Source organism: Leptonychotes weddellii, chromosome 4 (genome assembly GCF_054177405.1).
Source record: "Leptonychotes weddellii isolate Sample4059 chromosome 4, ASM5417740v2, whole genome shotgun sequence".
Taxonomy (NCBI): Eukaryota; Metazoa; Chordata; class Mammalia; order Carnivora; family Phocidae; genus Leptonychotes; species Leptonychotes weddellii.
Window position 1 is genome coordinate 36,315,071 of NC_138372.1, and position 25,400 is coordinate 36,340,470.

Here is a 25,400-nt window from a genome sequence, read left to right on the forward strand (position 1 = left end):
CTGGGGTAAACCCTGGTGTAAAAGGAACCATATACTAGAGGAGGGTTTTGACTCACTGCAATGGGAGGTGTTACTGCTATAAAGATACTGAGCTCTCTCTCTCTCTCTCTTTCTCTCTCTTTTTTTAAAAATGTTTCCACAGGACAGAGTTTAGGGTATGGATTCGTTAACTATATTGATCCAAAGGATGCAGAGAAAGCCATCAACACTTTAAATGGACTCAGACTCCAGACCAAAACCATAAAGGTAAGAAGTGATACGCTGGCTCCTGATTGGGAAGCACTGGTTAAATTTCATCCCTTTGATCTAATAAATCCAGGCGATGAGGGAGCTGGAAGTGGTGCTCTTTATTTATGCAAAGGACATTTATCATCCACTGTACTAAGTGGGGGATGCAGATCATTACAAAGAATGAGATGCAAGCTGAGTAGAGGGAAGGGACCAGAGGGCAGATGGGGTGTCAGCACCCACCAAGAAGGCCTGTGAGCCCAAGTCTGCAAAGATGGCCAAAACTGAGCCATGGTAAGAAGCTGGGGCAGGGAAGATGTTCCAGACAGGGGGAACAGCACATGGGAAGCTGTGAAAATGAATGTAAACATTATGAGTGGGGAACAGCATATAGAATAGCATGGCCTAAGTTTGGATGGGAGGTGGGCAGGGGCCTCGTGTGCCAGGATGAACAGTTTGGCTTTACCTAAGGGTGGACAGTTCATCTCCTAACTGAGACTAGAAAAGAAAAAATCAGTTATAAATAAACTCTAGTGTGATAGGGATGGGTACTATAAAATTGTTAGGAACATAGTAAAGGAGTGACAGAAAAAGTAACATTCGAGCAATTGGAAAATAATCAGAGCTGTAGATAATATCTCCAGTGGGATTGTTTTAAGTCGAAAAAGAGAAACAGTTACCCAGAGCCTGCTCTTCCAGACAGAGGTTTCTGTGACTGGGCTGTCACTCTCTCGGTTCAGACTTCACCTTGTGGGGATCCTTCAGGAAGTGGTGCTGCTTGCTTTGAGGGCCCCCTCCCACAGCCAGTGGTGGTCTCCTGGATGGAGCCTCCTCCTCCTCAGCCTCCCTTCCCCTTCTTCCCCCACCTCCAGGCAGCATCCTGCTTGAGGGCAGCTGCCAACCCATTAATGAGTCCCATCCTTCATAGCCTATCACACCACAGGGAGGTGTCTCCTGGGCACTCTTATCCTCACGACAGCAGGTCTGACGCAAAGTAGGACAAAAGAGAAACCTCTCCCAGAATGGAAATCTATAGATGGCACCAGCTCTCAGCGTATGAAAACACAAAAGCAGAACTTTTTGGTCCAACAGAGCTACTTCTCCAACATTCCGAATGACAGAGGAGACTATTGGTATAAGATAATCTTAGCTAGGAGGTAATCAAAACAAAACCAAAGCCAAAACAAAAACCTTCTTTTTTTTGGAATATATTACATGATTGCCTCCCTCCCTCCCTTCCTTCCTTCCTTCCTTCCTTCCTTCCTTCCTTCCAAGTAGCTTTACTTTTGCAATTGAGTTTAGTTTTATTTCTAAAGATGTGGTACACACAGACCCCAAAATGGGCCTGACTCAGGCTGCCTCCATCTCATCTTACAATCAATCCCTGTGAGTTATCTAATGGAGAAATAATTAAGAGTTGTTTAATTATGGGGTAGTCCTTTGAGAGGCAGGAGGATTAATTTCTTTCAAAGGAAAAACATACCTATTTTTATGCTTTAAGTGAAGGTGGGAGGCTCACGTCCCTGACTGTTTGTTGAGGCCACAGCGGGTTGAGGCTGTATTTGTGGGTTTGATTGATTTTTCTGTGCTATCCAGTTCAGCATTAGAATGTCATACACTTACTCTTCCCTTGATGGACACCCTGACCTTGAACGGAGAAAGTACTTTTCTTTCTTCTACAGTATTTCTTGAAGCCCAAACCTTCCCAAGAGTTGAGGATCAAATCATCACACATCCATTCTGCCTTTTAAAAAATATATATATATTCCATGAAGCTGTTGGGCTTCCTGAAGACTGATTGGACCTGGCTTTCCTGATCTCAGAATTCACCCCCTGATCCATCATGCCATCGGAAGCAGTTCTTTGTCTAGGTGGATCTTACAGACGAGGAACATTGATTATTTTTGTTCTGTGAGGAGACAATCTGCCTCACCCCCTCACCCACCCTGTGCTCACCCTGCATCAAAACGCTGCCAACACATTTGCACCCAGCAGTAACGCGGGCTTCCGAGGCACTGTAGGATTCAGAATGCATGATGCCACGGCTGAATCAATAATTTCCATTCTCTACTACGAATGAAAATTTAATGTGCAAACTTAGGGATTTCAGCCCTTTCATTAAAGCAGTTTATTTGCCATACTAAAAATTAAGTTTGAGTGATAGGTTCCTTTATTAACTTTTCTTCCCTTTCCTGAAGGGACACAATGTTTAAGGTAAAAATCATATTAAAGGGGAGGGGGAAAAAGCAAACCCTTTTCATGTGCTATTAATAGTCTCATCATTTATTAATTTTTTAAAATTGCTTTTCTGCCTTTCAGGCCACTGTTTACTTCTGCTTCAGTTTGCTTTGATAAGTGACAGGAGATTTATCTCTTTGCCTTGGATCCCATAAAGGAATAGATAACTTGCCTGTCTGGAAAACATAAGTATCCTCCTGGAAGCATGCTTTACAGAGATCTCCCCAGAACCATCTAGCACATGTTTGCAAGCTGTGGTCAAGTTTGTCCCTCCTTCTCACATTTCCGGTGCATTTCTGGACTGCTCCGTGCAAAACACCCTACTTTAAATGTAATGCACAACACGGATGCAGGCAAACCAAGAGTTAATTCCTAGGTTTTTGGTTTTTTTTTTTTTAATTCCTAGGTTTTGACGATTCATGATTAACAACTAGATTTCTGGATAGTTCTGGAAAGCCCTGAGGAAGTGGTGGAGACTGTAGTGAGGTGGAGAGCAATAAAAAGGGCAGCTACTCTTCAGCTATTGCTGATTGTTTAAGCCCAGATTATTGCCAGACCTTCCAATTATTCAATAAAAGCCAAGATCTATATATATATATTTTTTTATGCCATACCTCTCAATTTTTAAAGGTTGGAAACCAACTTAAAAATTTTAAAGCATAGGTGGTCAGGTCAAACAAAATTTAGTAGTTGACCTGTGGACAAACAGTTTGCAGCCTCTGGAGTCCAATTTGAATACCCAGATACTGTTTTGCCTATTGGAAGTGAATGATACGTTACTGGACTGCTAGGGGAAGGTGCCCACAAGTGATGGTTCCCTGTTAACAAATTTTCTCTGCCCCTTTAGTAAGGGGGATGTAATGTGACTGTATGCCAGTGCCAAAGGCACGTGGAGGGCAAGGCCAGGCCTCTGTCGTCGAGGAGAATACAGTCTTGGCACAGACACAGCATCAAAGCAGAGAAAGAGCATGATTTGTTAATTAAGCCCCTACGAGTAGTATGGATGACTGCAGATAATGTGCCTATCTGGAAAAAACAAGTACATTCTTTGGAAGCGTGTGTTACAGTGATCTCCTAGAAATATCTAGTACATGTTTGCAGACATGCGACTACAGAGGGATTATTCTTTGGATTATAACTTGTTTCGTGGGAGAAAGTGGCCAGGCTCAAAGATGAGGTGACTTGTCCAAAGGCACACAAGTGACCAGCAGCTGACCTGAGTTAGCATCCAAAGGTCCTGTGAAGCGTTCTGCCACAAGAAGGAAATAATGATTACTTATTATAATTATACTAATAATGAATAATGAATAATAGTAATGCTACCTTATACTGAATATTTACTCTGTGTCCAACAGTGTTCTAGCCCCTTTACATACTTGATAGGATTTAATCCTTGAAAACATCTCTAGGGCTGGGTGCTTTACATATATTAACTCTACTCCTTAAGATAGCCCTGTAAGAAGGTTCTATTCACTACTTTATGCAGTTGAGGAAAGTAAGGCCCAAAGACGAGGAGCCTTACCCAGGATCACACACTTGGCAAGTGAGATTTGGAGTCAGGAAGCGTGTTTCAAAAATAACTCTGGCAGTGGGTCGTAAGTGTTGGAAGGTCACACTGTGTGTTTGCTCAGCAGCGCATGCATTCTGTGAGGTTGTATGGGTGTGTATTGGCTCCGCACACACACACAGGTTATACTCCCTGGCATGGGGAGGAGATATAAAAAGCAAACAAACTGTGTGGTCCCTCCAGTTTCTTCAGTAAACAGACCTGTGGTTTGGGGCTTCTGCCATCAGCCTGGGGATAGACCTGACTTCAGGTCGTTTCTTCTTGAACCCCTGCTTTCCAGGCTCTGTGCCAGGTCCTGGGATCTAGGTGACCTAGGGATGGCAGTGCCCTGGGGAGTCCCCCATCCATGTGTGTCAGAGAGGATATGGGGCATGGACCATGGGTTTACATGTCTAGCCTGCCAGACCAGCCTGGTGCTCCACTTGGGAAACTGGGTCTTTTCTCAGGATTTCAACTCTGAGCCCAGTGGAGATGATTTGCCCTGTTTAGGGCTTTGGGAGTGCTATTTGTTTAGCTTTTTTCCTCACTTGTCTCCAACAGAGATCATTTTAGACTCTGGGAAGGACTGGGTGAAATGGCTGTGGGTTCTAGGAAATGATTCCAGTGCGGCTTGACCCCACACCGGATGCCTGTCCCAGTCCTGGGCTCTCTCCTCTCTCCACGTGTTCTAAAACAGCAGCTTCTGAATTCACACTGTAATTTCAGCCTCTCCATGGGAAGCACTCCATTGAATTCAGCTGTAGTGGTGCAGCTCTTTGTTGTATTAATTAGTAAAGAAAATGAGATGGTCTGTAGTACCTTCAAAAGGAATAGCTTTACAAAAAGTTTGGATTGATATTCAAGTTACAACTGAGTAAAAAGTGATCCAAAGTGGAATATGAAGGTTTGGAGTCACTCCCAAGAAACCTTTCAGAGTAGTGGGACACGAGTTTGGGTTTTAACCTGAGTTGGAAGAGCAGAAGTGTTCACTGCTCTGCCTCCGTGGGGGCTCCTGTCTCGTGGGGAACACAGACATGCAAAGGACCAACTCTAATGCGGTGGGATAGGGTGGTCTTGGTTTGGTTTGGGGTGGAGGAGCAGGAAGTAGGAAGCTGTGCGAGGTTGGAGCAGGAGAGGGACCCGGTCAAAGTAAAGTTCCAAGAAGGCTCATCTGGCAGTGGTGTGTCACTGGGGGTGTTTAATGGATGAAACCAGCGGCTGGCAGGCTGGAGGTTTTTGTCAGCCTTAGGCACTGGTTTTCATCAGCTTTTTGGGAGGTTTTTTACTCATTTTAAAAGCAAGGCATGCTTAGTTACAAATAATTTGGAAAATACATTATCATATATTGAAGGCAGTATCAGCCATTCCCAACTCAATACTGTAAACAACGTTTTTATATATTTCCTTCCTTTTGTCATTGCATTACAGGTTTACAAATGATTTTGTCTTGTCTTTTTCTAATAATTGCATTAAGCTATTACTCAAATTATAAAAATATGACTTTAAGAAAACATTCCCAGAGCACAGCTCTTGTGCAAACTGGAGGTGTGAGTGATTTCGGGACTGGAGCAGGGATGAGGGGACAAAAGGCTGCCTCTGCCACGCAGAGTGAACCCAGGAGGCACTCAGGAGAGGGGCTGTGAGAGTAGGAAGGAAGCTTTATCACAAGGCAGCAGCCCAGCTCCAGAGGGAGCAGGACTGGAGAAGGGGAAGGTGTGAGTGAGGGCTTCTCAGAAGGAAAAAACTTCCCTTCTCTGGGAAGGAGAACAAACTGAGCTCCTGTATTCCGGCATCTGTGTGCAGTGATGCTGCTTAGCCATTTCTCCATTCTCGCTTTATTCTTCTAATAGCGCTAACGGTGCCTCCAGGGGATCCCCCCACACTGGAGTTTGCAGGGTCCAATCTGCCCCTCCCGCTTCTTCCTCTTGCCAAGGGTCATCAGGGCGCTGCACCTCCCTCCCACCCTCCCTCGCCCCGCCATCCACCTGCCTTGCTAAAGGCCTTCATTCCGCTGAAGCATCTTTTCTTTGCACTCGGCATAAGCAATTATTTCTCCTATCCTTGCTCTTAACGCTTCCCGGAGAGTTAGCAGATCATTTTTTGCTGACTGGTATCACCCCACCCAGAAATGATAGACTGCCTCCCTCTGTCTTATTAATAATAAAAAGGCATTTTTCTCTCCTCCCCCATGACAGCTATAGTCAGAGCAGTGTGGGAGCACTTCCCTGCCAAGGTCAGCAGGGGAGGCTGGATCACTGAATCCCCAAGGAGCTAAGAGAGCACACAGCCACAGCGGTGGAAACTGGAGACCCATTTACCCCCGTTGCACCGGGCAGCGCTTTCTGTCCTGTGAGAGCTTGTGTTTGCCTGCTCTGCTTCCCAGTGCCCTGCTAACTTCCTCTGAGTGAGTAATTTCAGATACAGGTGTAGGAGTTTGAGAGATCGACCTAGAGCGTCCCTGCTCTCTCTGCCCGGTGAGGTTGTTACGATTCCAGTATCTTAAAGGTCATCCACAGTGTCCTGGGTCTGGATTACAAAAGAAAAGCAGACAGGTACAGGTTGAGAGGACACGTAGGTTTTCAGAAGTGTGTGGAATGGGGCTTGCGGGGCTTTAGTTGTCTACAAGTGCGAAAGACACCAACAGGGGGATGTGAGCTGCCTTAGAAAAGCCAGCTCACCTTGGCTGTGTTAGAAGAATTGTGGATTCCAGATCATAGGAATCCACTCTGGTCAACCTGTCCTTGGTGTCTGTGTCCTATTCTCAGCCCCACGTTCTAAAGAGACATTATAAGGGTTATCCAGAGGCAAATGGGGAAGACGGCGAAGATGGTGCTGTACTGACAGATTCATCCACAATGGTTGCTTCTCTGTTCTCTATGGGAAAAGAAGTCTGCAGTGACTCTGAAGCTCAGTCCTGTGTTTCAAGAATTCGGGAAGAGACCCTGTGCAGCTATCAGGGGAGAACATTTGCCTTGGGTGGTAGTGAGTCTCTGATTGTCAGACATTCAGATGGAGTCATCGGGGATGATGTAGAAGAGATTCCTATACCACACTGGAGTCTGACCTAAAGGTCCCCTGAGCTCTGAGATTCGGTATTTCTGTGTGGTTTCTGGGCTTCAGACTGTTCTGTCCAGCATAGTGGTCACTAGCTACCTATGGCTTTTTAAATTTGAATTTAAATTAATAAAATTAAGTAAAATGAAAAGTTCAGTTCCTCAGTCATGCTAGGTACATTTGAAGTGCTCAGTAGCCACATATAGCTAGTGGCCACCATCGAACAGCACAGATCTAGAACATTTTCATGATCCCAGAAAGTTCTATTGGACGGTGCTGGCCTGAAACATCAGTGGCTATGGGGAATAAAGAATTTCTTCTCCGTTGCTATCATGAAGCCCCAGGGCAAATAAGCTGGTCTGTCAAAGATCATAGAGCCAATCCCACTTCCCTTCCCCTTTGTTGTCCATTCAAAAGAGCTCTGAGTTACGACGAAGAGTCAGTCAAGTCCCACCTCTGTCAAAACCACCAGGATAACCTTGGGCAACTTACTTTACTTCTCTGGATGCATTTCCTCATCTTCCAGCTCTGACAATCTAACTAATAAAATGGTATCTTCCGGCTCTGACAATCTAACTAATAAAATACTATAGTGTGATCTTGTCACCTTGGTAACTTTCCAGGAAAGTGGCCGTCTGTGCCAAACACATAGCTTTTATTTCACTGTCCACATTAGCCTGACATAGTGGAAAGATCCCAGAACTTGGAGTCATATCCAGCTTTGTCTTCATCCGGCTATGTGACCTTGGACAAGTACTTGATCTCACTGAGCCAGAGTTTGTCATCCAGAAAATGGAACAAATAATATCTCACTTCTTGGTCATCAGAGTTTATAGTGGGTTGCCCAAGTAATGCTCCCCAGAATGAAGACAAAAGTGAATAGGGTTACCCCTAGGTGAAAATTACATGAGAGGGGAAAACTTTTTCCCATCTACATGTTTCAGAGATGTACATGCTTCAAAGATGCACTACAAAAGTAAGGAAAGAGTCTTGAGTCTTATTAAGCCTCAGGCAGCATATATAGAGGCTTTGTATAGTGGGAAGTATAATAGGGCTCCCACGTGGTGATAGTCATCTTATCAGTCTTCCATAAAGCAAGAATCAGGAGGTGCAGTTTAGTGAGAAGACTGAGTGTCTTCCGCTCTGAGACCAGCTCTTCCGCCAACCAGCCCATGAAACCTTTAGCACATCTCTACTTTCTGACAGGCGGCGAGATCCTTGTACTAAGTAAGGCCCCTTGGTAATTAGTGGACTTTTTTAAAGTTGTAGGCATACGAACAGATCACTACACCATTTTTTTAAAAGAAATGTTTATCCAGCTTACTGTATGCCAGATACTCTCATGATATTCTTGGATAGTCTTGAACTCCATGATGGAGGCATTGTGACAGCTGCAGCCATGGAAATGTGTATCATCTCTAGAGTTCAAGGAGACGGCAGTCTTTCGTGCCTGGGCCTCCTGGAGGAGGCAGCATTCAGGCCTGGTCTGTAGGGATGGGAGGGGTTCATTTTGACATGATGATGAGCAAATAGCAAGAACAAAGACGGAAGTAGAAACCTTAAGTGCATATTCAGAAAACTGACCTTTTTAAATTTGAACTGTGGCACAGGGTGCATGGAGAGTTAGCAGGAAGTGAGAAGTTGGCCCAGATCCGAGAGGGCCTTGAATGCTAAAATGAGGGATTTGATCATCCATCGCAAGGTGCTGGAGAACCCACTGAAGGTTTTGAGCAGGGAGAAGTGGCATCACTGGGGCTCATTAGAAACATTCCCATCGGTTCTTGCCCCTGATAAAAGAATATCGTGTCAGGTGACAGGTGGGGGAAAGTATGAGGAATGGGGCCTCATAAGCAGACACCTGTTCTGCCTGTGGGCAGGGCACAGGGGTAAGCCGATCCTCACAATCAAAGCTGTTGTTTCTAGGAGCCAGCTGGCTTCTTTCTTCTCTCCCTGCTCCCGGAGGTGGGATCTGAGGTACCTGCAAGGGTTTGCTCCTCGAAGGCCCTGGCAGTGCCAGAGTCTATGCTCCACTGCCATTCTCCTGGGCTCTTTGGAATGAATATCCCCCCTGGGATCCGTATGCTCTGGGGAGTTTGTGCTCACTCAGAGAGTAGGGTGTTACAACAGATTGGGGAAAATCTGCAGCCTGATCTTCTGAAAAGATAGGTCTCTGTGTGTGTCTCCTCTGCTAGACTAATAGTTCTACGTGACAGGGACTGTTGTATTCATCTCTGTACCCCCAGCGTCTCACATAAGGCCATAGCAGTTATATCAAAGCTGCTATTTATTGAGCACTTCCTGTGTGCCAGGCATAGTGCCTAGGAACCTTTTTTTTTTTTTTTTTAAGATTTATTTATTTATTTGGGAGAGGGAGAGAGAGAGAGTAGGGTGAGGGGCAGAGCAAGAGGGAGAGAGAGAATCTCAAGTAGACTCCCTGCTGGGTGCAGAGCTTGGACACCGGGCTTGATCTCATGACCCTGAGATCATGACCTGAGCTGAAATTAAGAGTCAGATGCTTAACCAACTGAGCCACCCAGGCGCCCCATAATGCCTAGAGATCTTATATGCATTAGCTTGTTTAATGCTCCAAGTGTTCTGTTAGAAAGCTTCTAAACTATGTTATTCAAGCGATACAGCTCAGAAAGGTTAAGTGACTTACCCCAAGCTTACACAGCTAGTAAGTAGTCAGGATTTAATTCCATATCTTTCTAGCCCCAAAACCCTTGCTCTTAACCTTTGTATCTTTTCCATTCCAGAATAGATGCTCAGTGTCAGTTAAAGTAACACAAACAAGAACTTCCTTGGAGTGGCCTGTCTCAAAATACAGTTGCCTGATGCTCCAACTAGCACCTATCAGTGAGAGAAACCCACAGGATAAGGGGTGATGCGGACAGGAAGGATGCTTCTAGTGTGTGGAGCTAGAATAGAAATAAGAGAAGGATGGGAGCTGTAGAAGAGACACGTTTGAACTCAGTAGAAGGATGAGCTTGCCCATAATCAGTGATGGCCAGTGATGGGGCCGGGCGCCTCATGAAGCAGTGAGCTTCCTGTGTAACATATAAGGCAGGTGGCCTGCTGCGTGGGATCTCACCCAGAACTTTTGAGGCCACTTCCAGCACCAAGTTTCTGTGAAGCGGATTTCAAGGATAATGCTTTCTGCTGGGATCACCAACGGCACCTGTCACCTTTATTTCCACTTACCATGAAGCGCGGCTGTAGAGATTAGCAGTTCTGTGAATAGAATGCCTAGCCCATGAAAACATCCAGTCAATGATAGAGATCCTTCTTATAATTCGAAGGGGTCTAACAAATGATGCCCTTGTTTCCCACGTCTTAGCTGTAAACCAATGGAGAGATAAGACAAAAAAGAAAAGCGTATTAAATCCTAAGGTCACCTTTATTACGGATTACGTCCCGGATGGATTTCCTGAACACAATGGGCTTCCTGACACAGAACCCCACACTTTGACAGACTGACAGCCCCTGTCACAGGTGCTGTGGACACCACAGGCCTCCCCATATGAGAGCGGAGCCTGCTCCCATCGTATAGAGCCCGAAACAGAAAGTGCGCTTCCAGCTGGCATCTGGCTGCCAGAAGGGAGGAGGCAGGCAGCGGCTGAGGCTCCCGAGCCCGTTGCCCTTACTGAAGCCTGTTCCAAGTGGTCCCTGCAGTCCTCCCTCAGAGAGGAGGAGGTAAGGGGGGACTGAGAGGCCTAGACTGCTACTCTGGGGTCTCCCTCCACATGGACGCTAACACTGGGAGTGGGAAATGAGTAACCCCTTGCTGGGCACAGCCCTCTGTACTGCACTCTTCATTTATTTGCTCACTTCCTCACCGGGCCGTGGGGTCCTTGAAGCTGAGGATCCACCAGCACTAGCATGGGGCCTGCCAGACAGGAACTGTCCCGAAAGGGGAGGAATGAATTAACTCTCATCTTCTAATGCCAGGATTTGATTAAAAGAGCCCCTTCCCAAGGCAGAGAAGGATGCCTTTTCTTATCTTACCAGTCTCCCAGTACCCAAAACCAAGCCTTTAGCATGCTTTCCAAGCCCTGTCCTTTTCTGTACCGTGGCAGGTTAGACAGGGGGTGAGGGGTTGCCAGAGGACTCGGGAAATGTTTTCCCCAGGCTGCATTGTTCCTCCCACCCTGCCCAGGCCGACCCCTGGCTGTGAGCAGGTGATGGAACCTGTGAGTGCTGTGTGGGTGGGGCAGCCCGCAGCCCTGGGCCGGCTGCCCCGTTAGTGACGGATGCTAACGCCTACTGTACCACCTCGGTGAGAATCACTGAGAGCAGCCTTACGAAGTCACTTTGGGAAATGGGAAGTGCTTTGTGGAAACTGGGAAGTACAGTGGAATCTGTGGGAATGTGCTAGAGGAAATTCATGGCAGTGAAGTAGTAAAGGATGACCCAGACTCCCCCAGGCTGACGGAGGAGGACGGCGGTGCCTCTGTACGTGCTCGCTGGTGGTACCCCAGATGTCCACTTGTGCCGTAAAATTGTAAGGTGTGTCCCAATGGGGGCTAGAGTCCCACATTGGCCCACAAAGCCTGTAGTACTTACCACATAATAATATTTACATTATAGTTACTAAATTCTAGGAATGCGCTATACATATCAAATCTATTATCTCAATTCTTTACAATAACTCACCGAAAGAAAATTGTCCCCCTTTGTAGGAGAAACTGAGATTTATCAAGATCAAATTACTTGTCCAAGGTCACACAGCTAGTGAGTGCCAGAGCCAGCCCACAGTCGGGGCTCATAAACTCCACACTGTACTGTCACTCTTGCGGGGTGTCGAGGTTAGGGTAAGCCTGCAGAGATGGGGAGTTTGGAGAGACAACAAATCTTTTATCAAGATCATTTGTAAAGTCACCTGCCTCTGGGTCACCCTTACCGAGAGAGAGAGGAGTAGCGTCCCCACTTCTAGCTCTTTCGGAGCTCCAGAGCAAGATCAGTGCCAGCCTAGAAGTGCCAGTCTTGTCTTCAGAGATTCTGGATGAATGAAGCGAGTAGGATCCTGATGGTCTGAGGCACGGGATTCTCTAGGGTGCTGCCTTCAGCTTTGGAAGCCCTGGGCTCTAGGCCACTAGTTTAATGGGGTTAACAAACCAGCAAAGGCTGGCTCTCTGCCGGGGCTAGAAGTGGATCAGTTTTGAGAAATGTTTTAGTGCAACCATGTGCCTGACACCTGTAGTCACTCGGGATTTCATAAATGTATGAGGACACTTGAAAAGTGCAAATACCAGGACGAGCAGTTGGATATCCAATGTAGGGAGATCCCTTTTCTGCCATTTTTACCCACACCCACTTCTACAGATTTCCTGGACAGGGGACTAAGAGAACAAGAGACTTATGGTTCCAAGTAAAGGAGAAAAACTAAGCAAGAGTTAGGTTTGGTGAATGATCGAAGTGCTGCTCTTTCCCTTTGGGACTTGTTATTGCTCCGTGGCTGTGATCTGTGGCAGTAATTCTCCCTGGATGAGGCTTGGGGAAATGGTTTTGGTTCTGTCATAGACTCTCCAGTGCCAACTTCTTTTCCTAGCAGGTCTGTCCCCAGCCCATGCCCTCCCCCAGCTCTGGCTTCCCAGACCATTGGGTGTCAAGGTCATTACTATCCATTGCGCATTTATTGGGTGTCAAGCAGGCACTAAGCTCTTGACCTTCATCATCTTATTTGTCCTCACAGCAGAGGAGGGCTATCATAAGGCCACCATTCCCTGACCCCACCACACACCTGTCTCACCGCCAGTCTCACCTCAGCTCTGTTTCCTTCCTGGCCCTTTTAACCCTTAATTAAAAGGGGTATTAGTCTCCCCTTCTCAGTGTTCCAGTCCCAGCGATATAGCCCTGGAATAGCACACATCTTGGGGCATTGTGATAATTGGTCCTTATGTGTACCATTCTTGCATTCGACTCATGTTTATTGGGTACCTCCTGTGTGTTGTCTGTTGTCCCCACTGGACTTGGAAATCCTTTAGGGCAAGAGACCACTCCTTGTTCTTGCTTGTTGTGCATTCCCAGCACACAGCACTGTGCCTGGTTCATAGTAGATCCTCGGGAAATGTTCGCTAAGAGAAGGCCTCTAGGTGGTGTCTAGTCGTAGAACAGTCTTCTTTCAGTCCTTCCAACCAACCCCAGACACTGGGGAATAGGAAACCTGTCCCTTAGTTCTTAGCTTAATAGGGAAACACAGCTATGATTCTGGATGCTTAACTCTTGTTGATCCCCCTAAGTGGAGGAATCTAAGCTGCAGTTAGCCCCAAAGAGTCATTAAGGCCCACACCATTCATTATGTTTTGTGGGTATGTTCATTTATTCTTTCCGTAGGTGTTGAGCATTCTGCAGGTACCAGGCTCTATGATGGGAGCTAGAGCCGCAAAGATGAATAACACACACACACACACACACCATGACCACAAGGAGATCAGTCAACTAGATGATCAGCAGACTAGATAGAAAGATGGTGAATTAAGGTCCAAACAGGTTAAGTAAGTACCATGGGTGCAGTTCACTGAGAGCCCTACAAGGGGGATTTTTAGGAGGAGGTAAGATCAGGGAAAGCTGCCTAGAGAAGATGACATTGGAGCTGGGCCTTAAAGGAGAATAGGATCAGGGCCTGAGAAAGTAGGTGGCAAAATTTTCCCCACAAGCAAAGACATAGAAGTAGGAGGGTATGTTTTGGGGCAGCACAAATGTCATTCAGATAATTAATTTGTCTAGTAATTGGCAGGGGTGAGACAGGTGTAACTGTTACTACGATGAACATATCACTACAACGGTCTTTTTTCCTTCTCCCTACCCCTCCCTTCTCATGCCTAAAAAATAGTTCTGCTGGGTTATAACCTGAAAGACTTTGTTCTTTAAAGGATGGGGTAGGAGAGGCTTATGTAGAGTGATGCTCTGTCCAAGCAGTCACATGAGACTCTCGGTCCTTCAGCCCCCACTCCCCGGGGACCGGCCATGTAAAGGTCCCTTTGCATGTCAGCCCTGTGCTGGGAAAGAGCTTACAGAGGCCACCCCTGAGTTGCTGGAAGGGGTAGACATTGCAGATAGGCTGACTCGCTCCATCAGCAGGAGGAGACCAGTGGGCCAGATTCATCACTCACATCATTTTATCTGTGGAGTCAACATCTATTTTTCAGTGTGGAACCCATAAAGGGACCCGGCATTTCTGTCCTGGAGAGGGAAAGAGTGCCAAGGGTGAGGGGTCTGCTCAGCCTTCGTTCCTCTTTGCTAGATCCACCACCAGACCCATTCTCAGATGCAAGGTCGGCTTCACTGCCTGAGGTTAGTTCTTGGGATGCCGAGGGTCCAGTTTAACACGTACACTTTCTTCTGTACACATGTATGTGCACAGTACACGCGCATACACACACTCGCTCACCCCTGTAGTCTTAGCAGGCCTTGTAAATTGGTTATATGGATTAAATAAAACTCCCAACTGAAAAATGCTAAGGCATATAGGTCCCTTCCTGTCTAACATTGTCAGATGTGCTCTGAAATGACTGTTTTCATCATCTATTCTGAGCCATAACTGCCCCAGAAATAGCTTTAGCAGGAAAGTGCTTTTGTTAGACTAGCTGTAAATTATATTTCAAATGTCTGATGTTGTTTTCTTAAAAAATAAATAAATAAGTAAATGAAAGTCTAAAATTAATGACTGCTGGGGTTTGCTTTGCTTATGTGTACTGCTACAGATTTGGCTTCTTGCAGATGGAATTTCAGATCTGTTTACACTTCTGTGTTAGCTTTTTGGGGGAAAAAAAGCAGTTGAGAGATCTGGGAGGACAAATTTACAAAGTCGAACTTATTATAACCATCCGTGAGGTTCGCTTCTCTCTCCCCCTGCCCTCTCCCTCCCTCCTTTACCCCCTGCCCTCATTTTGTTGATTGTGGCTTTATCTGGTCCTCCTCAAAGTTAGATGGCAACTGGTTCTTGCAGATGTTATGACAAGGTCACAGATCCAGTTTCACAAGCAGATGTTCATGAAGCCCCATTTCACTGGCACTTTGTCTTGCGAGAGCAGACCTTGTGAGAGCAGATTGGACCAACACAAAGGATGGGACATAAAAAATCTTGCAGAGAACCTGATCACTTTAATGTGTTGAAGACGAAGGGCTTGGGGGTGGGGAGGGTGGCAAGGAGAGAATCTGCAGAGCAGAAATTCGTGGAGGGTTTTTTTTTTTTTTTTTGGTTTATTCAAAGATTATTATGTGTTGGATACAGTAAATCATCTATACACCCACATGCAGGAGGTAAATCTTCAGAACTCCATGCGTGGGTAGTTCTGCATTTAACAGCCGCCATACAGTAGCTATTTTGTTCTGCACTTAGAGACCCTTATCTGTGCATTTGTTTTAAGTTATCGGCAACTCTCCTTTTGTTCCTCTATTGCTGTTCTCCTGATTCTCACTACTATTACAAGAGTAGCTAAGAATCTGAACTACTGAGTTATTTAAACTGACACCACAAGTTAGAATGATAGACGAGGGGCTGCCATCTCAGTGGTTGACTCAGCCTCTACTTGGAGGGTGTTGCTATAATGGATTTAGCTCCTCTTGCCTTTTCCTAGGTCTCATATGCCCGTCCGAGCTCTGCCTCAATCAGGGATGCTAACCTCTACGTTAGCGGCCTTCCCAAAACGATGACCCAGAAGGAACTGGAGCAGCTTTTCTCGCAATATGGCCGTATCATCACCTCTCGAATCCTGGTTGATCAAGTCACAGGTTAAGTGTTTCTTTGTCATTTCTTTCCTTGTGTCTCAATGCCACAGCTAGAGCCCTGTGACCCATAGGAGCAGAGAGATAATGGTTACTTAGGGTAAAGGATGTGGGTCATGCGTACACAGATTTTTGACTTAGGAGAAAGACTTCTTATCATTCAAATGCCCACATTTAAAATGGGCCGTCTTAGGAGGTAGATCTCCATCATGGGAACTGTTCCAGCAGCAGCTAAACTACTTGGCAGGGCTGTAAAGAGGATTCAGGCATCAGGTTGTGAGTGGGACTGAATGACCTTCAAAGTCTCTTTCAACCCTCAACCAAGTAACATTACTTCTGTATGTGAAAAGAACCTGTATTAGAGCTCGGCTCCAATGATAGCATGATAGAGCTAGAGGGAACCTCATGCTGCCTCAGTTCACACATGAGAAAAGAGAGGTCCAAAGTGGGGGATCTGACTTCTGCCCAGCTAGTTAGTAGCAGTGCAGGGACATGAAGCCAGGGCCTGGTACTGTGGTACTTTGTCCATCATAAAGAAAGGCAACCACCACCTCTCAGTAAGAAATGTAAGCCACCCTGGGTTGCATTTTTAATGACAAAATGTTTTCACCTACTCCACATTTGATCCCAATTTAAAACACCCCCCGAGAACAGTTTAGCGTGTGTTTATCATTCAACTCATGTGACAAACCCTTACTGAAGCCAGCTCTGCCCCCAGCCACCGCAGAGGGACCCTGCCAGGGATGAAGGAGGCATAGTCCTGCCCTTGCAGGACTCCAGTGTGATGTGCACCTTCGGGGGCTGTCCCGTGTCCCCATGTGCTGTGCCCAGCCAGGATTGTTGTGAGGGCTCCGTCAAGGAGGTGATGTTTGAGCAGGGTTTTGGAGGATGACTTGCAGTTATCTGGCACAAAGGAGGGATAGAGAATTCTAGGTGGGTATGACGTATCCTGTAGAATAGGTGGAGAGGACATATCGTAAGGCATGGATTCGAGGAAGAACACAACCAGTTCCAGGAATGTGTGGCAGATCAAGTATGGCTGGCCTGAGGCTCCACGGGGGACTTGGGGTCACATCATCAGGGGCATTAAATGCCATGCTAATAAGTCTGACTCCATCTCTATGCAACATGGAGCCACGGAAGGGTTTTGTGTGTGTGTGTGGTGGGGGGGTTGTTACTCTGTGTGTGGAGTGGGGGGCAATGAGGAACAGGTACCATGCACAGGGTAAATTGAAAAGTTAGGAAAAATGTATAAAGGATGTTTTTAAAGGGTATCATGTGGTCAGAGTTTGCTTGTCAAATAGATTATGTAGTCGCTAGGTGTGGAGGGCGCATTGTAGGACTAGAAACTGGACAGTGGGTGATGGGTTACAGCAACTAGAGGGAGACAAGGACTGAGCGGGCCGGTTTTAGAGGCTGGAATGGATGTGAGAGGTGCCTGTGTTCTGTGGGTGGGAGTCACCTGTCCAGAGCCATGATAGCAGAAACATAGGCAGATGCATTTTGATGGGTGAGAGAGATGCAGGGAGCCAGGCTCAGCCTTGGCCCCACCAATGGGCTGACTCCCCACAGAATATCCCTGGGGCCCTGCCCATCTCTTCCCAGAGATGTTTAACCAGTTTGGTTTGTTCACTCTTTATGAAGGCTCTTTCTCTTTCCCTAGGAGTGTCCAGAGGGGTGGGATTCATCCGGTTTGACAAGAGAATCGAGGCGGAAGAAGCCATCAAAGGGCTGAATGGCCAGAAGCCCAGCGGTGCTACGGAACCGATTACTGTGAAGTTTGCCAACAACCCCAGCCAAAAGTCCAGCCAGGCCCTGTTGTCCCAGCTCTACCAGTCCCCCAACCGGCGCTACCCTGGCCCACTTCACCACCAGGCCCAGAGGTTCAGGTAGGCACACCCACGGGGGAAAGGGCCCTGCTACACGAGTGCAGAGCTGGGCGAGGGCCAGGGAAACCCACAGCCCTGAAAGATGGGACAAGTGTTAAGAACCTCCGCCCCCAGGAGTCACTGTGTGAACCTCCCCACCGGGCCTCAGTTTCCACTGCTGTACCATGAAATGGTTGGACCAGATGCTCTTCCAAGCCCCCTTTCAACTTACCGCTGTGACTGTGGTTAAACTTCAGATTCTTGGATTAAAACAAAATTCCTACATTTAACCAAACCAGAAGGTTCCAACAGGAGTTCATCACAAATAAGTGACCACATTCAACAGCTTAGACTTAAGGCTGAGGGAGTGGCTTTCAATAAAGTCAAAGAAAAGTGTAGGCCAGGAGGCAGATCCTTGTCAGGGAGAGTGGTTTGGCCTGTCCTCCTTTTTTCTGCAGGAAACTCTGTAGCATAGGTATTCCCTTGTGTGTTAACTTCACTCTGACTGTTAAGTCAGCAGATTCTGGGAAGACAAGAAGGAAGATTTTCCTAAGTCTTATTAACGTTTCCTTCAGGCACCCAACCCTCCCAGTGCAATGGGGCACTTCCCTTCTCCTGGGACATTTCTGAAAGGCAGGTTTCACTTCATGAGGGCAGTCCAAACTTGACTGCCTTTATTGTACAAGAGATAAGAACATTCTTGACCTACCCATAATAATTCTAAATAATTCTTTGATTCCACCCATGTCCCAACTGCTCTTTAATGAAAGGGTTTTTGTTTTTGTTTTTGTTTTCCCTCATTTTCAAACATCACATGGAAAGATAGTAGGCCCTCCATCTGGCCATGAGGAGGAGGAAAATCAGCCTCAGTAGCGTCCTCCCATGTCCTGGGAATTTGAAAGGGTTAATGATTTCATGAAGAGTCCAAGTCATCTAATTTTTATTTTGTGTGAGAGCACATGCAGTATTTATGTAAAAAGCCTTTCCAGCAGGCTTCTAATGGTGGAAACTATGGTTACTACTGCCCCATGGTGTGAATAGCTTGTCCCCAAGTAAAATACTGAACATGAGGGAGATTATAACATAATGGCAATTTGCTAGGAGGAGCTTTCAGGTTGTAAATAGTAAGCTAATTGTAAAAAATCTTAACCCCTAAACTCCTCCTTCCCCCCAAAAATGTGTGTGGTAAGATTTAGTTAATGTAGCTAGACTAAGAGAAAAGATCCATTCTGATATGCATTGTGTGTGCACGTGTATTCCTTTCATTCACAAGTTTAATTGCAATAAAAGGTGAATTGTAATAAAAGGTGAACAACTTAAGAAGCTGCCCCCTTTTAACAGCTTCACACACAATATAAAATGAAATCCACACAAATGTTCTGAGAGGAGCGGGGAGCGGGATTAATTCAGACCTTGAAAGAAAGGGAGCTTCATTAGACACTTGCTTTAAACTCTAGCATTGACCTGAACATGAATTACTCATAGTTGGAGGCAGAAAAGGGGGAAACTACCAGTGGATAGACTCCTAAGCATTGGGGGAAGTTGTTGAGCTTTTCTTCTTTGAAAATGGAGCATTCTTATTAATAGTTCCATTGAGCGATCTTGCCATCTGTGAGGCATTAACCCAGAGACCCTCCTTCTCTTTGCAGGCTGGACAATTTGCTTAATATGGCCTATGGCGTAAAGAGGTAATTAAAACTCCACAGATTGCCAGATGTCCGTGTTGGCACAGACTGGGGCTAGAAATTTTTTTTTTTTAATTCACTAACTTTACTTTTTTTTTTTTTTAATTCTTCTTTTTTCCTCCACCAGCATGTCAAATTCTTAATTTTAATTTCAGACCTCAGTTGGTTTTGTTTCTTTTAGGGCACACAAAGTGTGTTTGTGTGTTTCACTTTTTCTTTTATTTGCAGGTGGGCTTCTCCTATGGTTCAGGTGCCACAGCTACCAAGCCCTTGATAATCTGGTTCTCTGGACAGCTCCCCTAAGGGAGAAGGCTCCTACTCTTTCCAGCTGATTTTGCAAACTTGCACAGCAACTGTTTTGCATTAGCAATGCCAAGATTCAGTTAAGAGGGCAGATTCCAGCAAATCAAAATTAGAACATTTTGCTAATCATGGTTGACAATCTTATGATTGTCAGTGGAAAAATTAGATTTTGGACTACCAGCCCTGGCCACAGCATGAATAAACGTGTGGATGACCTGCTGACTCCCACCCCCACCTCAATGTGCATTTCAGGGCACAGCCTGAGAACGAAGTGTATCTGTGTGCACCTCAACCAGGAGTTTCTTTTGTTACAGGTTTTAACAGTTCCTATAAATTCTCCCTTGGTTATACATGTATTATGTTTTAAACCTGCGGTTTCTTTCATGTAAAGCCTTTCTGTGGGGTTGGGGGCTCAAATAGAATCAAGGTTTGTGGGGCTCTCTGAATGCAGTCACAAGAGTGATCCAGACCTAGCCTGAAAGCTGAATCTCGGGAAGTTGAGTGCGTTATGTCACTGTGTCCATGAGAGTCCCATATGTGCTTTTGATAAGCTCCACTGAGCTGCTCGGGACATAGCATCTTCATCATCCTGCTCAGTAGAGCTGCACACTTTAATTCCCCTTTGTACAGTCAGGCAAAGAGATGTGGTCTCTAATAGTCCCAGTCACACTCCCAGTGCTCTCACCACTTGGCCACGCATGGTAAGTACCCCGACTCTGGAAACCGGCACACAGTGGAGGGAGTAGTTGGCCTGCCGGCTTCGCTGGCCAGTCTCAAGCCTGGCACCAGTGACGATAACTGGGAATTACTTCCACGTGTCGGCACACTGCTTGCCTCTTCCCACTCCCGCTTTTACATTTTTCCCACCTCTGGCCTCTGCCCCCGTCTACCTTCAGGGAGGCGGCACCAAGTATGGACCAAGTGTGGAGTGATGCTTATGCGTGCTGAGGCCAGAGAAGGCACAGCTGCAGCCTCGCTAGTCAGTAAGAGCATCTCTTCTCCTATTAGACCCAGCTTTGGGGCCGGACTCCGTCCTATCGAAGCGCTCCAGGTAGCCATTACCAACCAGAGTGGAGACTGCTTGAAACCTCTTTGCTGGCTCCTGACTTTGGCCTTAAAATAAATACCTCGCTGTTCTCTACCTTTAAACTGGAAGGAATCAGTTCACTCAGTTGGAGGAGAGAAGGTTGAGAAGACAGTCTTCAGAAATAATGCAAATAAATCGTAGACATGGATTTGCCCTCCTAAGATACCTTACCATGATGTTTATTCGTTTTGTCTTGTTACTTGTTTTTAGGCAAGAGAGAAGATCAACTTAGTGAATAATGCCAAAATAGTACCTGTTGAGTTGTTATGTTTAGCATATCTTCAGCAGCCATTTGATTATCTAAATTCTAGATGCAGAACTGTTCTTTCCTAGGACTTTCAAATCTCCAAGAATATTTGCTTATTTTTTAAAACGCCCTAGGGGCACCTGGGCGGCTCAGTTAAGCGTCTGACTCTTGATTTTGGCTCAGGTCATGATCTCAGGGTTGTGAAATCGAGCCCCACATCAGGCTACGCTCTGGGCATGGAGCCTCCTTAGGAGTCTCTCTCTACCTCTGCCCCTCCTCCCCTCTAAAAACCAGAAACCAAACCAAAACAATAACAAAAAGTCCTAGATCACACTTTATCCCATTCTCTCTCCAGTTTTTTCTTCCTCTCCTCCTCCCTTTCTTCAGAAATAAAACACCAAAACCTAACCACATGAAAACCAAGACATTAGTCAATGGGTAGGGCCCAAATGCCTGTCTATGTTTGGTATAAAACAAAATGTTAACAAATATTTTTCTGCTGTAGGCACTGGTAACCTAATCTGATGCATCCATTATGAATCACACATGGATATATTTTATCAGGCAGTGAATAGCATTTGAAGGGTTGTTTTTCCTTTCAAGATAACATGAAAACCGAGATTTCAAAGCCTACTACAAAAGTAGTTGTAATAGGGCAAATAACAGTTTTCAGCTTTTTTAATTTAAGACATATAAATGCACAAACCACTTGAAATCTCATTCCTGTGATGCTTAGAAATGAATTCCAGATAATATAGCATCAAGGAGTGATACGTCTTTATTATTATTGCTTGGGAGTTTGGGGGGAACTCCTTTGAATAGATGCTAAATGAAACATGAGCCACCCATCTGATTAATAACAAGGTATATCTGTTCATTCTCATGTGTCTCTCTCCTCAAAATATCAAGAGATCTTTGACAACCATAAGTCAGGGGACTGCAAAGATGGTAGACATGAGCACTCCTAGGGCCATCCCCTAATCTGCCTTAAAAAATAAATAAAATTTCCCAAGCATTGATATCCACCAATGTTATTCACTTATGCAATCAATAAGTATTTATTGAGTATTTCCTCTGTGTTACTGTGTCTGTGATATTCCCATATGTGCCCCACTGAATAAAAAATAATTAGAGCAACAGGATGAATGAAATAGAGCCCCTCCTCCCAAGAGCTTCTTGTCTGTTGTGGGGGGAGGGAGGCTAAGGGTCAGGGTGGAGGACCCTATGACCACATACCATGGTAGAAGTATGATAGAGCCCTGCTCTGGGAGTTCCTTATGGTTATTAGGAATTGACCTAGCCTTTCTCTTGGCATATCCGGACCTTAGCCAGTGTAGCCGTTCCATTCAGAAAAAAATGCCACAGACATTACTTTTTGCATTTTGGTTTTTAAACCCCGAAGACTCTCCTGCAAACACTCACTCAGCCCTCTGCCCCATGTCTGTGTCTGTGCATCTGTGTGTTATCCGTGGTCAGACTGATGTCTGGACCAGTCCCCCCTTCTGCCTGTCCCCCCAGGTTCTCCCCAATCACCATCGACGGGATGACAAGCCTTGTGGGAATGAACATCCCTGGTCACACGGGAACAGGCTGGTGCATCTTTGTCTACAACCTGTCCCCTGATTCCGACGAGAGTGTCCTCTGGCAGCTCTTTGGCCCCTTCGGCGCAGTGAACAACGTCAAGGTCATCCGCGACTTCAACACCAACAAGTGCAAGGGATTCGGCTTTGTCACCATGACCAACTATGATGAGGCGGCCATGGCCATTGCCAGCCTCAACGGGTACCGCCTAGGAGACCGAGTGTTGCAAGTTTCCTTTAAAACCAACAAAGCCCACAAGTCCTGAATTTCCCATCCTTACTTATTAAAATATATATATAAATATATACGAACAAAACACACGTGCGCACACACACACACACACTCACACATAGACGCACACGCAAAAGAGAGAGAAACAAACTTTTTGAGGCTTATATTCAACCATGGACTTTATAAGCCAGTGTTGCCTAAGTATTAAAACATTGGATTATCCTGAGGTGTACCAGGAAAGGATTTTATAATGCTTAGAAAAAAAAAAAATACAAAAAAATACCTTTGATGCATTGAATGTTCTTTCATAGCTGTCGTTGTTGAATATAATATACATAGATAGCGATGTGCAGGGATTTTAACCCAGCCAGCTAACTTTACTACCTTCCTTGAAGGTGGGTCTTTTTAAGATGACCATTCGCTCATTTGAAGAAGAAAAACAAAAAACAAAAAAAAAATAATAAAAATAAAACAATTTTTACAAAGTAATGGGATTCAAAGAAAGAAAAAAAAAGATTTTTCTTTTTTGTCAAAAAAGTTGATCCAATCAGATTGGTAAAAAAAAACCCCACACAAATTAAAGAGGAATAATAAAAATTGCAAAAATGAAAAAAAAAAAACTTTTGCAAATTTTTTTATTTTTCCTTTTTTCTTTTATATCATGTGAACTAAAAACAGTCTTCTGTTAGGGGATGGGGGCAAGGGGGATACCTGATGACATTAACAATTTAATAACATTAACATTGTTGCCAAAGAGGTGGTCTCTTTGCTGAAAATGGGTTTCAAGAAAAATCTATTTTTATAAAATATAAAGAATTTTTACAAGAGAATCTGGATTTGAGAAAAAAATATTTTGACTGGCTAATTTAGGGGAAATTGACAACTTTGTCGCGTTCATACTGCACTGGTAACTTTTTAGAGATCAAGATGTGTGTTTTAAACTGGATTCGTAGACTGTTTTTTGAAGGATGGGCTATAAACAGATGATCTTCATATCTTTTCATAGCATGTAATAATAATAAAAAAAATTATTAATTACTAGGGGAAAGGAGTGTTCGTTCTACCCAGGGTACCACAGTTCCCCACAGTCAAAACCCAAAAGCAAGGAGATGAGTTGAAAGACAGTTTTTCTTTAAGTCATCAGTATGGGATGTCAGCAGAACAAAAATTAAAAAGATTAATTTTCCTTTTGATCTAAAACTTCCTTAGTTTGAGCAGTAGGTGCTACGAAATTATTTACATATCTTAGTATCATAGTTAAATGTAATGTGTTTAGGAGAGGAAAACAAAAGATACATTTGCTTTAAATTCATTAAGGAATTTTCAAATTCACTTTGTAGCCCATGCTGATAGAATTGGGCTGTGTTGGTACATTTGAAACACTGTTTATGTTGCTTGAAACACTTATTTATTTAATCGCCGATGTGATGATGCCTATGGCCGAGATCAAATATAGCTAGATTGGCTAGACTACTTATTTGTTTACTTAAACTATGGGAAGAAGCATATTATTGTGTCATTCTGTTGTGTGTGTATGTGTATATACAATATAAATATATATATATAAAGTTATTTTTTCTTTGGGTTAATTTATTATAAGTTGTAACACTTGGCTAGTTTTGTTTGTATATGTCTTAAAATGTTTTCTTATGATATTTAAGTGACAGTTAAAGAGGTATCAAGGTAACTTGTGTAGAACTATTGTTTGATATATTGTCATGTTTGTTGTGAATATTTTTTCTTACTGCACAGTAGAAAAATAAAAACAACTGGGTCTTTATTTTAATGTAATTCAGATTGGGGAAAACAAAACAGAGCTAAGGGAACAAAATGACTGAGGGAGCATTCTCCCACGTCCAGTGCACTGATCATTTTAGTATGTTTGTGCTTTGTACGGTTATATATTTAAAACAAAAACAAAACAAAAAAATACAAGGGTTCATGCTCTTCCCTGGGTAATAGAAACAGTTACTCGCTATGCATAATCTAGTTGATAGTTAAATTTGCTATTGCTTTTCTTGTCTTGTTATATAAAATCTTTTCAATACAAGTTTAGTCTTAATGGTAATAAAACGTTATGGTTATTTATAACTTGTGCTTATTTTGTGCGTTTTTTCCCATGCTGAACCCACTAAGTGCATGTAGACAGAACTGTTGTTTTCACACCGAAGAGGCAAACTCTGTAGTAGTAGTCGTAGTGGTAGACAGATAACGAAAACCAAGGCTGCATCATAGACTCCTCCTTTAAATTTTTTTTCTATTTTTTTTTCCTCTTTTCGGTTTTGAAAAAAAGTAAATAAATAAAACACCAGATTTCAGTTCAGAGAACACTCGTTCAACATTCAGGGAAAACTTTCTACATCACCTGCTATGAATGAACGCAGTTTGCTGGCAAAGTTTTGATGCATTTGCTAAGCATTAGTGGGAAAGGCATGCCAAATCTCTTCTCTATAATGTGTTCACTCTTGGGGGAAAAAAAAAGGAAAAAAAATCTTAGGACCAGGCAGTTGTATACTTTAGTTATAATGAATGACTTCATGTTAATCTTGCTAGTTTAGATGATTTCTGAGGGAAAGTATTGTAAATGTTTTTTTTTTCATAATCT

General features: G+C 44.5%; 1 protein-coding gene across 7 annotated transcripts in view; it reads left to right on the forward strand.

Annotated features, from left to right (window-relative positions):
* ELAVL4 (ELAV like RNA binding protein 4) overlaps positions 1 to 24,886 on the forward strand; it is a 143,891-nt gene extending 119,005 nt beyond the window's left edge. For 4 of the 7 annotated variants that reach the window (XM_031026689.2, XM_081818424.1, XM_006732017.3 and 1 more), the window contains exons 3-7: positions 143 to 246; positions 15,646 to 15,799; positions 17,457 to 17,682; positions 19,311 to 19,349; positions 22,460 to 24,886. In XM_031026689.2, the coding sequence (XP_030882549.1) occupies positions 143 to 246; positions 15,646 to 15,799; positions 17,457 to 17,682; positions 19,311 to 19,349; positions 22,460 to 22,829 (893 nt within the window). In that variant the 3' untranslated portion in view covers positions 22,830 to 24,886. The remainder of the gene's footprint in view (positions 1 to 142; positions 247 to 15,645; positions 15,800 to 17,456; positions 17,683 to 19,310; positions 19,350 to 22,459) is intronic. The other 3 variants (XM_081818425.1, XM_006732018.3, XM_081818423.1) reach the window with 2 other exon arrangements.
* Positions 24,887 to 25,400: the final 514 nt, after the last annotated feature.